The 13,242-nt window shown below is 41.3% G+C and overlaps 1 protein-coding gene across 3 annotated transcripts in view; it reads right to left on the bottom strand.

Annotated features, from left to right (window-relative positions):
* Window positions 1-278: 278 nt before the first annotated feature.
* PRDM2 (PR/SET domain 2) overlaps window positions 279-13,242 on the bottom strand; it is a 74,688-nt gene continuing 61,724 nt past the window's right edge. For all 3 annotated transcript variants that reach the window (XM_074924856.1, XM_074924858.1, XM_074924859.1), the window contains 2 exons: window positions 4,826-4,961; window positions 279-3,636 (listed from right to left, as the gene is read on the bottom strand). In XM_074924856.1, the coding sequence (XP_074780957.1) occupies window positions 4,853-4,961 (109 nt within the window). In that variant the 3' untranslated portion in view covers window positions 279-3,636; window positions 4,826-4,852. The remainder of the gene's footprint in view (window positions 3,637-4,825; window positions 4,962-13,242) is intronic.

The following is a 13,242-nucleotide window of genomic DNA, read 5'->3' as shown; positions in this document are numbered from 1 at the left end:
CAGAGCAGCTGTGGCTGCCCCCTCCCTGGAAGGGGTCAAGAACAGGTTGGACGGGGCTTTGGGCAACCTGGGCTGTGGCAGGGGGGTGGGACTGGATGATCTTTAAGGTCCCTTCCAACCCAAACTGTTCTGTGATTCTCTGATCTCCTCCCTCCTCTCCTGCCACACCCACTGGGCAAACCCCAAACCCTTCAGCCATTTCAGAGGTAGAATGCATTAGATCTCCACTTTGAAGACTTCTGCTGAAATAATATTATTTCCATGATGCGGTTTGTCACATTAATTTATTGTTGTTCTTTTTCTTTACATGGCAGACAGACAACAGAGCTTTCAGTCTTGCAGAGCAATTATCAGAACCCAAGCACCATCCAGGTAATACCACATCTCCACAGAGTTTATTTTTAATAAACTTCTCAGTACCAGCACTGTCATGAGAGCACTGCAGAGCTACCAGTGTCAGCCTTGCAAATTCCTACATGCAAAACCTGAGCTTTTTCCCCACCCTCTCCTTGAATTTTCACAAGAACTTGTGATATTAGTCAAGGGCAAAATTTCACGTTTCATCAGCAGGCACGGGGGAGGTTAAAAATTTGCTGCAAAACTGTGAAATTCTGCCTTGGGAAAAAAAAAAAAATGGCATACTTTCCTGAATTTACTGTGAATAAAATATCCTCATCGTTCCAGAGAATGACACCATTTTGCTTCTTTTTTCTGCAAGAAAAATCAACTCCCCCACCCTCCCAAAAAACCTGCGTTTGTTTTCTGAGGGAAAATGATGAAAAGTCTGGTGTTCAACCACGGGTTATTTCTTGTTGGCGGTGTGGATATTTTTCTGCCACAGCTTAGACTGTAATGGGTCCTTCAAATAGACCAGTACAATATAAAGCTGTGTACTGTGGTCTCTTGGTTGAGTAACACATGTTATAAAACTTTAAAAACGGAGCATTTACATCCAGGGACATAAAGACGTGCTTTTAAAATTGTAAATACATATTTACAGGCTTGTGTGATAAACCAGAATTTCTCTGGGAAAAACGTTCATATATCACAATTTACACACTTCTCTCCTTGAGTTTGTCCGTTATAATAGTTAATACCACTCTTAAAAAAGCAGCAAAAATAAATTGCACAAAAGTGACCTCTAATAGCCTCATTGGTATGCCTTAAAGGCACTAAATTCAGCAGCATCCGTGCCAGAAACTCTGTATTTAATTTAACTTACTGTTGCTGGAAGCTGAGTGGGTCTCAGAAGAACTGATTGTTTAAAGCAGGGTTTGGGCTGCAAATGGCAAGAAAGCTCTTCCTCAGCAACAATCCTCAAGTGACCAGTGAAAATTTATACAGTAAGTGTGATCTTCGACAAAATGCCTCAAAAAGCTGCACTGGGAAAATCAAGGGTATATCATACTGGTGCTTTAAGACAGAGTACATTGGAGCTGGGTTTTATTAGCACTGTATATTCATTTTTCAAATGATTTAGATGCTGTCCAGACACACAGGAAGACAATTCCTGTTTGAACGAACAGGGTTTACCATACTAATACTAGATGATGAGAGGAAGGAGAAAATGTGGAGAGAAAAATAAAAGAAAGATAACGTGCGAAACTAAAGTGAGCCAAACTGATTAGAGAGCTGCATGTGCACGCCAGCTTCTTTGAGATATACGTAAGGCCAGGAAACTTAATTTCTGTGCTTTGACCAAGATTTACCTAGCTGCCTAGCAGATTTGGATACTCACTTCCGACTAGTTTTAATGAATAATGAGAATCTCAGTCTTCCAAGGCTGCTGTGAAAAACTTCAGCCTTTGTTTGGAATTAGTACATCACACATTTCAAGAGGAAATTATTGCTAGCAAAAAGCTCAAGAGGGGACAAATCCTAGAGCCTCTCCACTCTAGGAAAGCGGCAGAGCAGCCAGCAATGGCAGAAGCTCTCCCCACAGAGCCTGCATCAGAACGGTCTCACAGTCTTGAACTGGAAGCATCACTTCCAACATGGGAGGGATGTAGCTTTTTATGGCTCATCTAGTTCTCAGCATCTCAGCCTTCCCCCAAACCACAATTGCACTTAGAAAGCCTCCACAGGGGTTCATCCAAAAAATCTGGAGCTAGATAACACGAGGTCTGAAGACCTTTTCTTTCCAACTCTAACAACATGTAGCTAACACATTTTTACGGTGAACAAAACCAATGTTTCTTATTTAAAGCTTTTGTATTCATTTTGAACAATCTGATTTTCATCAAAACTATAAAAGTTTTCAGCAATTTCATACATATATATTAATATATGTCATATATATATATGAAGATATATATAAAATTGATCCTTCTTTTGACTTTTTCAGGGTGGTGGGAAGGAGTATCAACTGGGCACTTGTTTCTTCTTAACATGTGCATACACAGATCTGTGCTTATCCGTGTGGAGTGCAAAGACAATAAATGGACTGAAATAAGGGGGAAATAGGGCAATCAACACCCTTGGCCTCCTTGAAAAATCTCAAACCCAGACACTACATTAGCAGGGATCCTGTAAAAACTTGTCTTGACAGAAGGAACCCTTCATCTTGGAGGTGAACTCCGCAGGGCCCAGAGAAACACCCCTGCCAGATGATACACCTGCATGTGATTGTCACTGTTTTGGAGCAAGAGGTAAGAGACCTTTTTGCACTGCGTTTTACCAACTGACCTGTATGTTTCTGCAGCTTGTCTCTGCTGGCTGCCAGCTACCTTCATGGATGCCCTTCCTACAGGACCACCAAAACTAAACGTCTTATATCGAGGGGCACAAACACAAGCTCCGTATTTAAGGAAAAATGTTGCTTGATACTGCACAGCAACACGCGTGTTTGACACTCTCACACTAAATCAATCAATCCCGACCATAACAAGAGTACCAGGCTGGCAACAAATGTAATGGCAGCTTTGGAGAAATGGATGCTTGTCCCTTAATGAAACTGGGCTACCGGTGGATTTCACAGCGATCACTCAGCAGGTGGCCTTCCAAATAAACGTGGGTCCTGATGCACCGCAAACGCAATGGCATCGTGCCCGTTAAAGCTAATGGTACAAAGTCAAGAGACTGGGGTACCCACAGACTTCAGGTGTGGAAACCTCAGCAAAACCTACCGCTCCCTTCAGTGGATTTTTGCAGGATGCCCAGTTCTTTACCCGTTAGGATGTAAAGTAGGAACTAAAATGATGTAACAGTCTTTTCAGAATTCAATTGCATAGTATGTTAAACCCCTCTGTGTTCTACCAGAAAGAGGAGACTCATCCAGACCCATCAACCCTCTGAACACAGTTAATCTGCCTGAAAATGTCTGAACATTTCTCCATGCTATTCCACTGGCTGCTGATGCATGGACTCCGCGCGGCAGGGGACCCCGAGATCACCCTCTCACCAGCATCCACAGTTCATCCCTCTCTGGAGAAGGCAGGAGCCCTGCTCTGCGCTCTCTCCCTCTCCCTCTGGAAGGAAGGACAATATAACAGAGGTGCGCCACTGCTTCCGGCAGAAGAAACCGCTGTCCCTGTTACCTACTGAGGAACCGGTCTCACCTCATCTGAGAAAAAGCAGGAGAGGATAATGCTTGAGGATTACTTCACCTCACCTTTTCCAGTCAACAGTTCCTAGTACCTGAAAACACAGAGAGTTGCATTTAATCAGAATCAGCTTTAAAATTAAGTAGTCAGAGTAACTGCCCCGTTATGCCGAGCTGGAAGCAGGAAAAGTCATTCAGTGAGAGCTGTGCAGGAGAGATACCCACGATTTAACTTCTGCTTGGGTTTCCCACAACTAAATGGTCTGTGCCTCAGTGAGGGATGTTAACGTTTCATTAGCAACCACTTCCATTATTTAAGAGGTAGTAAACTTCAGAATTTTACAGAATTTTTTCACCATGTGATATTTTTTTAAATGTATTTAACAAAGAAAAAAAAATCAGGCTGCAGCACCTTGATTTTGCTGGCACTCTTTCTCACCTTTAGCTTTACACATGCAAGTATAATGTTCCTTAGCTGCTACATCAGTATAAAGGAGGTGTTTATGTCACAGGCGGGCAAATCAAGGAGCAGGAGACAGCGTCTTGTTTAAAGTCAACCAACAGGAAATCAGCTTCACAAATAACACCGGGCCAAGCCATTAATTTGTCCAAGCCCATATAGCCTCACTACACTAGTTTCTCTCACCACAACCTCAACTAATGTTTTTGTATGTTATCGTGGCACTGCAGTTTGCACTGTAATACAGTCTTTGAGCTTCTGGCGTTCAACCAAAGAAGCCAGCCACAATACACATTCCCAGCTGTATTTCTTTTGGTCAGAGTTAATATTTGTTCAGCATTTACCCATTCAGCCTAAAAGATCTCAAAGCGCTTTGCCCACAACTATGATCAGATACAAATAGCACTCCTTCCAAGATGGGGACGAACCCTATCCTTACAAAAGTTACCACCATTTTCAAGCTCCCCACAGGAGGCAGAAGAGCAACACTTCAGGTTTTAAAAGCTCATATATGAAAGAAAACTCCCCTTACACCTTCCAAGAGGCTAAAGAGCAGACTCTGGCTTAACAGATCCATTTGATCCAGAGTATGTAAGTACACATCACTAGGGAGGACCTTGTCCCTTGAGCTTGGCTTAACCGAGAGGCCCTATTCTGACACAGTTCTCCCCCTCCATGCCGGCTCTCTTATCAGTGACCAGTTACAACAAGAGCAATGACTCTGTGGGTTTTCTGAGGCTCAGATATTATCTTTAAAAAGCTTTGTACTCCTTGCCCACAGAAACCCAAGACAGGCAAGCTCTGTGCATCCTGCATCGCTGTACCTGGTTTGGTCGGACACCAAGAAGAGTCTATTCCTTGAAGAAGTGGGACGCGGCGCAGCTGGGTTTCTTGCACTGCCTGGTGCTGGAGTTATGCGAAGAGGCGGAGGGACATCTAGAGGCCATGCGGAGTCTGTAACTGTACAGAGAGGCAGAAGAAACTCATACACATGCATCAGGGTATCAGGGGAAATAAAGCAGAGAGATGCTTTAGGGCACTACAGGAGCTCTAGTAAGCGATGAGGAAAAAAAACCTACACTCCACCCGCGCTGCAAGGAGCGAGCCGCTTCGGAAGGCAAGAGGGGGTTTTGCCTTGTGCTGAACTTAACCTCTTAGTTTATTTAAATGGGAAACAATGTCACTGGAAGCAGCATCCAGCCTCCCACCTAATGACCCAGCCCCTCCAGCTGGGACAGACAGACAAATCCACAGTCATGTCAAGAACGGCTAAAAGAGTCACGGTCTATTTTCTCAGGACAGTCCATATCAGGTTTTAAAATACCTATTTATGGAAAAGGAATTTTACTTTACATAATACCACACCTAGTCGTTTTTCGAAGGTCAAAGCCTGCAGTACACTTTCACTGCTACAGCACTGACAGACTTCAACATGACACATACAGGATGCTACCCCGAGCATTTATTGTAGATGAAATTACAGTGCCTTTATTGTAGATGACACATTATTTCACTTCAAATTTTAAACTAATTCCAAAAATCCCCACATGAAAGTGAAAATCAGAGATTTTAACTTACAGTATTACGTCTCTGTTGTACTGTGATTTTGGGAAGAAAGCCTGAAAACATGATTCAGAGCAAGGGAAGCAGAAAGGCTCATGCCCCATTCTAAATCTACAATCTCAGTTCAAATGTTACCCAAGCTAAACTTCCTGACACTAAAAGATTAAAATAAAAATTCCCACTTGTTTTTAAATTCAGCATCTTTTGCTATCTTGCACATACTTGGTGCATGCAGATGCATGTCTGCTCCCCCTCACACCTGTGCACCCCCCATACCTGCAGTAATTAGATACCTACCTTGTATGTACAAATTCTTCAAAAGTCTAACCAAAACCAACTACTTATGATCTTCCAAGGGAACATCTTTTGAAATATTATTTTATTACACAACAACATCCCTCAGGAAAGTTAAAAATTAGGTTTTTCTCCAGGTTATATTCAGAGTCCAATATACAACCTTCAAAGGAGATTTCAGCTTGTCCTTACATACAAATTTCGTAGTGCAAAACTATGTAACTGCAAGTTAGACATAAAGAAGTGCAAGACTATGTAACTGCACTGTAACGAAGTGCAATTTTTTCCATTACAACAGAAAAACAAAACCACAGAAATTTTGAAAAGCAAGCAATTCATTTCCAAATTAAAATTTGTGGTTAAAATCGCCTGCCAAAGTTTTGTTATTGTTAAATGTAAATCATACTCTCCAGCCTTTGTGAATTTAATACTGAAGGATTCATCTAGTGTGCAAGAATCAGAAAGTGGTAATGAAGTCAACAAAAGCCAGATTTTCTTGTCCCATATAAGGACTGTTACCAAGGGAAACAGCAGAATATTCAAAATCAGTTGAGTTTGTTTGGCTTCAGTTCTTTACTATAACTAGAAAAGAGAAATTTTAGTTTCATTTAGAACATTTCCATTTAAGTAATGCTTAATGTCAAAAAATTAGTTATGACTTGTAAAAGTCCTATAAACAATAACATCTGTGTGTTGTTGCATGCAACAAGCCAATGCCTAGATTCTGTGGGAAACCTGGGGGGGGGGGGGGGGGAAAGCCTCAAATCCAAAGAAATAGTATTTGAGAAAACCTGACCTGTGTTTTCAGACACCCCTCATCCTCCCCCAGAAACAATACGCTGAAGGATCTTTCAGCCTGTAATTTCATCTAGTTTTAAAGCTAATAGATCATTGGCTTATTATTCGGAAGTTGAGGATTAGAGGCACAAGATAAAAAGGGATTGTTTTTCTAGATAGAAACTGAAATTGAGTTCTTAATGGAGTTCTTGCTGCTGGCTCTCCATTCTGCTCTCAATTAGCCGTGCACTGAAACCCCGCGATAAAGCCCCGACAGAGCCGTGTTCGCTCCACCAAAGCAGTCGGGAAGTGGGTGCCCTCCTCTGCACCATATTAAACTGAAGTGGATTGATAACTCTTTGTTTTTAAAGAACCTGATTAAAAAAAAGACAGGGAAGTCTGGATGTTTTAGGAGGAACTCCCTGGGTTTGCAAGGCAAACGAATCTCAAGAGGGGGAAGGGAGCTGAAATCCCCCCATCTCGTGTAGGAACAGCTATTGAGAACGTTATTTTTAGCACTGTCACTTTGCACCTGCTTTCACCATCACCCGCGCTGGGGTAACTGGAGACAGGCAGAAGAAAAGCAATTCTCAGAGGCCCTGAGCTGATGCAGCCGAGCAGTAAGGGCTTTATTGGGAAGGGGCTCAGGGGCTGTACCCCAGCTCCATCCCACCACTGCGCACAGTGAACAGCCCCAACACAACAGCAGTGGGCAGACAGCACACCCCTGCTACATCCACCTCTGACAAGTCCATTGTCTAGGAACAGCCCTAGCTGGAAAAAGGGGGAAAAAAAAAAAAAAAAAGACAAAAAAAGGGGAGAGAAAAAAGGAAGGAAAAAAGAAAAAAAGGGGGGGAGGAAAAAAGTGAAAAAAGGGGGAGAAAAGAAAAAAAACCAGGTGGAAAAAGGGGAAAGAAAAAGGAAAAAAGTAAAAAGGAGAAAAAAGGAATAGCATCAGAAAACATACTATACTTGCAAGAAAAGGGTAAAGAAATCAAATGTTAGGTAGTGGGAGGGACTCATCTACACTTAAGTTTTCTCTGTCAACTAGGATTTTTAAATCAGGATAAACAGTTTTGGCAAGTGTACTAGCTATAGCAAAAATTAAAGCTAAACCAAAAGTTAAATGATGCTACTTTTCCACACATAGACATGGCCTAAATCTCTCTCTTAACTGAATGCACACCATAAATAAGGAGAGAGACAAACCACTACATTTGGTGACACTCACTACAACAAAAATACACGAACTCCCAGGCCTTACAGTCTTCCATCCTTGGATCTTAAAAGTGTTTTGCAGTATGAGTCAGTACCATAATCCCCATTTTTCAGATGCAGAACTGAGTCAGAAGGGAAGTGATTTGCCAAGGTTGCCCAGAAAATCTGCAGTCAAAGCAGAGGCAGGAACAAAGGCACAGGTTCCCCTATGACACTGATTACTACTCCCCAGGTTAAATTGTCTCCTGAATACTTCAGTTTCACCTTATTTGTCTAAACTAAATTCCAGCCTCCATTTACCTTCCTAGGCCACTGAGCCTTGAAATGAGCAGCACACACAAACTAGGCAGCTAGAAAAAACGCCAGATCCTGGCATACACCCTTCCCTCAGACATTCTCAAAATACATTTGGTATTTTTAATGCAAATTACCTTGTCTTCTACCACACTTGTGCAATTAACATTCTTCCAAGTTGCTACTTTAGTTCACTAGAAACATCCCAGAAAAATAAGCCATGTTCCTTGTGGGAATGTAGGCTGGAGTGATCCGATGTGGCTGCTGGTGACACCAGTGAAATACAGAGCAAAGTCACTGCAGTATGTGAGAAAACACTCAGGTAATTTGGGTTTACATTTTTACCTCAAAGTGCGTTTTTCTTGCAGGGTTTATACTTCTACACTCCTGATCTAAAAAAAAAAAAAGCATATGGTCCAAAATTTCAGACACACATGCACACTCCAACACATCTCCTAACAATAGACATGTCAGGGACATAGTCTATCAAAAATGTTTCCAACTCTTAAACAAAACAATGTCTAAGCTGACACAGACTGCCTTCTCAAATAATTGACTGCCTGGGGAAAAAAAAGATAAAGAGGTGTGTATAAGCCTAAATTCTTGGCTTTGCAGAATTAGGCTAGGCAATTTTACAGGCCAGAAGACAAGCAAGAGGGGTTCAGGGCATGGATAAATGAGATTTCTGGGCTTTCTGCTCTCAGTGAGAACTAAACCATGGCATCGCTAACCTTCAAACTTACTAGTTCGAAGTACTAACAGTTACTTCCAACTGGCTTGTGCTCTCTTGCACTAGCATATCTCTTAATGGCAAAGTACACAAAGCAAGGACTTGGAAAAACACCAACCAATTACATGAATGCATTTTTTTTTTTTTTTTAAGAGTGAAACAAAGTATTTATCAGGACAAAAAGGTTTGTGTATAGAATGTTGTTGAGGAGGATGTCTCTCTTTTCTGTGGAAGAGTCCTGCCTCTGTGTACAAAAGATGGGGGAGCGGCAGAAAGCAAAAAGGATCTTAATGTGCTATACTGCAGCTATTTGGAGACTTATGTGTGTTTATGTATGAAAGCAGTGAAAAAGCTGGAACACATCAGGATTTTATCTTGCAATCATGTGATGTTAAAGGACATAACATGAATATTATGATTTTATGGTCAGGCCTTTCATGAATCTAAACGGGAAAAACCTGTTTTTGAGATCCTTTGCATTCTCAACTTCCCAGAAGATACCTAGCAGCACTCTCCAACCACAGTGGTTCAAAGAACTTAATACCTTGAAAGCAGCATTGCTCCCCCACGGTAACTCAAAAATTGTTTTCTTTCACGCATGTGCTTTAGAGTTCAAGTTTCTTCATTGCTGACTTGGTTCCACTCCCAGTGAAATCCTGCTTCAGACCACTACTAACGTCACCGATGAACACCAAACCAACACTGAGAACTGTTGAAAAAAATCTCACACCACGCCTACAACTCACCTGGGGACTACCTAAAATTAATGTACTGATACCATTTTACTTAAACATAACTAGATCTTCAAAAGCAACCAGTGATCTAAAGTAGCCACTTTAAAGGGATTCAGCAGTGAGGGTGGCTACTGAGCTCTTCCAGAAAATCAGCCTCCTTGATGGTACTTCAAACTGAGCTCAAAGAAATTATTACTCACTTTAGGAAATCTTGGTCGAGGTTTATAATTTTAGATGAACAGTATCACGGCAGCAATTTATCTTCCTGCCCTTTTAAAGAAGCATAGAGCATTGTGTGAGCCAAAAGGTGAAGAATATTGGATTAAAAATAGCAGTACCCAAATACATATTTTACACTGTCAGGTAATCTACTCTGATAATTTGATAAAAAGTTTGTGTTTACTGAATCACATTCATGACAGAGGAAAAGAATGAGAAAACTATCACACATCGGGAAGACTGTAGTTGATTTTTATTTAGCTTTATACAGAAATGGTTACTCCAAAGGAGTTCAAAAATATTACTGAAGGCTAGCAGAAGCAGTATGACCCCTCAGTCCTGCACATCTTATTACCTAAAAAAGAAACCACAGACTGAAATGTGCTTTTGATTTAAAAAGACAGATGAGCGAAAGCATTTGCCATAATGAACAGGGAATGCAACTACAAACTCCAGCGACAGCAGAGTTTGAGTGTGCAACTCTTCAAAGGAGCTCAGTGATGGCAGAATTAATTATTTCTCATCTTCCTACCTCCTTCCACACTGCAATGTTTAGCAGAAATCGCCATACCTGAATGAAGTGCTAAAGAAATCCTACCACCAAGGCACGGTTGGAACACGACTAACGGCCACACACACACCGTGTGCCCAAGAGTGAGTCTGCTCAGTCTGCCCGAGCGCTTCCGAAGCAAATTCCCTCCACCAGCAGCACCAGGGCAGCTCATGGGTCAACACCCGAGGGCAGCAAGAGGAACAGACTGAGCTTTTTTGCCTCCACCTGCTGCGGAGCCTTCGAATGCCCTTCACAGGCAGCACACCCGCTGCGCTCTCGACATCACCTCCCTGAAAAAAAGCCCTCGTGTTTACCTGACTGTAGGCATTTAACTTCAGTGAGCAGCATTTCCTAAACTGCAGGACTCGAGGCAGGGTCTGTGGAAACAGGCCCAGCTATGAGATTATTATTCATTTTTTTGACGTAAGGCATGATGAGTAATGCAAGTCTCGATGTTGCTGCTCATCTGAAAGGCAGCACACCTCCAGCCTGTAACACCACCTTGCACCACACAGACCGACGGCTGAGCCTCTGCTTCTGAAACATGGAACATCACCCACTGAATAATCAAAAGCTGTTTCTCACAACCCTCTGGCAGTTTCTGGGAGTACTGTCATCCAAAACATGACTCAGAGACCCTGTTTGGCTTGTGAAACATAAAAAGTTTTACAAAAAATAAGCAGAGAGATATATACAAACAAAGTGCATGTTGCCGGTTGCTCTACTACGTTCCACAAACCACTCAAGTTTTGAAGAAATTAGGAAAATGAAGCAGCTACCTATCTCTTAAGAAAAATCCTCCCTCCAAACTTGATGCCTGCTCAAGCTTCCCTTTGAGTTTCAGTATTTTACTGTCTTGTATCTGGGAAAAAAAAAAAAAAAAAGCAGTATTTCAACGCTTTCAAAAGTACACTCTACCTAAAGCATTTTTAAAGACTTACTAAGAGAAGTAAACATGCAGGGTCAGCAAAATGAGACTGAAAAGCGATGAAGTATGCATGGGAAGCAGCAGTCTGAGGTGACCCAACAGCAGTGAGGCTTCCTCTTCTCTAAGGAAGAGGTTTAAGTAGTTAGTGGCTGAGGAGACTCTGGTCCAAGACAGATACTGGATGCTTCACACCAGCAGCTTTCTTTCCTACTCTTGGTCTAATAATCTATTTGCATTTTAAACATCTGGGTGGGGACCCTTAGCCTCAGCGTGATGAGCACAAAGCAGCACTGACTTCAGGTACAGTCTGAGTATTACCTTGGTATTAATTTAACTCAAAAAAATACCTGTAAGACATTACTTACATTGCAAAGCCAAGATGCCAAAGAAAGCTTAGGAAATGACATCAAGTCATTCATATGTATGAAATAAAGACCCATCTTTAATAACATTGACATTTTTCACGCTCTCGTTTGGTGTGTAAAAGGGACCATTAACCGTACACTGAATGCACCAGACCTTTCTTACAGTGGTTTATGTGCATCTTGCCCTGAAACAGAACTTTTTTCCTCACCTTCCTACTCTTCCAAAAAATATTTAAAGGTCCTACACATACCCTCTTCCATTAGAGCTGCCATTCACTTTTTGAGCAGCTCCACTCTATGAATTAAGTGACATGGTTTCTGCCAAAAACATAGAGTATGCAGCTATATTAATTAGAATGCATCACACAGCATACATAAACAGGAAACTATGGATTTTTACTGCAAATCTGAAGTTTTTCTGAAATCTCTTGAGCATTTGAATTTGTGCTTCACTCCCAAGTGTTTTCTAAGACATCTGTTTTGAGTAGCCTTTAGCTCTTGGTTCACTGCATATTGGATAACTGTCCATCCACAAATTTTAGAAGCAATCCACTTCAAAAAGTAATTCAGATTGTGTCTGTGTAGGCGAAGCTTTACACGTTCCCATTAAACTTCTGTAAGATCTGTGCATCCAACTTTGGAGTGCTTTTCAAAACTCCAGCTATGGCTTAAAAACACCAAACATGATATGGTATTAATTCTACAAGTGTTAATATTCCATTTTTAAATACTGTATAGGAGTGACCCCAAATCAGCTTTGCTCTGTATTGGTGTTATTACTACAAAATTTCATGCTAATCCAAAGAATTTTTCTTCTAATTCTTTACCAGTTTAAATAGATGTGGAAGTTTACCTTTTTCATAATGCACTTACCACAAAAGCTCAGATCCAAACCAGCATACACTTGTTGTTCAGAATCTATTCTTTAGCTCATTTTCATCATGAATAGAAGCAGAATATCATGTGACTCATGCAGATCACACACTCAGTAAATAAAAGCTAGAATTAGCATGCAAGGTCTTGCAAGTTCTCTTTTCAAGGTCCTTCACAAGCTATTTGTCTGTCACAGGTTATCACTTGCAACTCAGCTTCTTAGTTGAACTTGACTCGAGTAAAAGCTGAAACTGGCTCCGTAATTTTAGAAATGAAGTCACAAACCTCAGAAAGTAAAGGAAGCACTAGGCATTTCTACATTGGAAATTGAAAATTTATAAATCAAATTGCCAAGATCTAAGTTTTCTATGATACCTCCCTAAAGAAAGTCACCAGGAACTAAAACTAGAACTTTCAATAAAAGACTTACAAAATGCCAACAAAACACGGTACCAGAAATACACCAGCCTAAATCAACTATAGGCAGCTTACATCAAGGGTCGGGAGCTTGCAGAGCAAGGCAGGAAAGACTGTATGCAGGGGCCTGGCTGCAGCACCTGCACTGTCTTGTCATGTCTAGAGTTGAACATATTCAAGATATTCCTGATACAAGCTGGTTTTAACTCCTACAGACCAGGTAATTGGAAAAAAAAAAAAAAAAAAAGGTAATCACAATGTGTTACATCTCCCATC

This window comes from Athene noctua, chromosome 22, assembly GCF_965140245.1.
Source record: "Athene noctua chromosome 22, bAthNoc1.hap1.1, whole genome shotgun sequence".
Classification (NCBI taxonomy): domain Eukaryota; kingdom Metazoa; phylum Chordata; class Aves; order Strigiformes; family Strigidae; genus Athene; species Athene noctua.
This window is presented reverse-complemented; position numbering and strand designations above follow the sequence as displayed.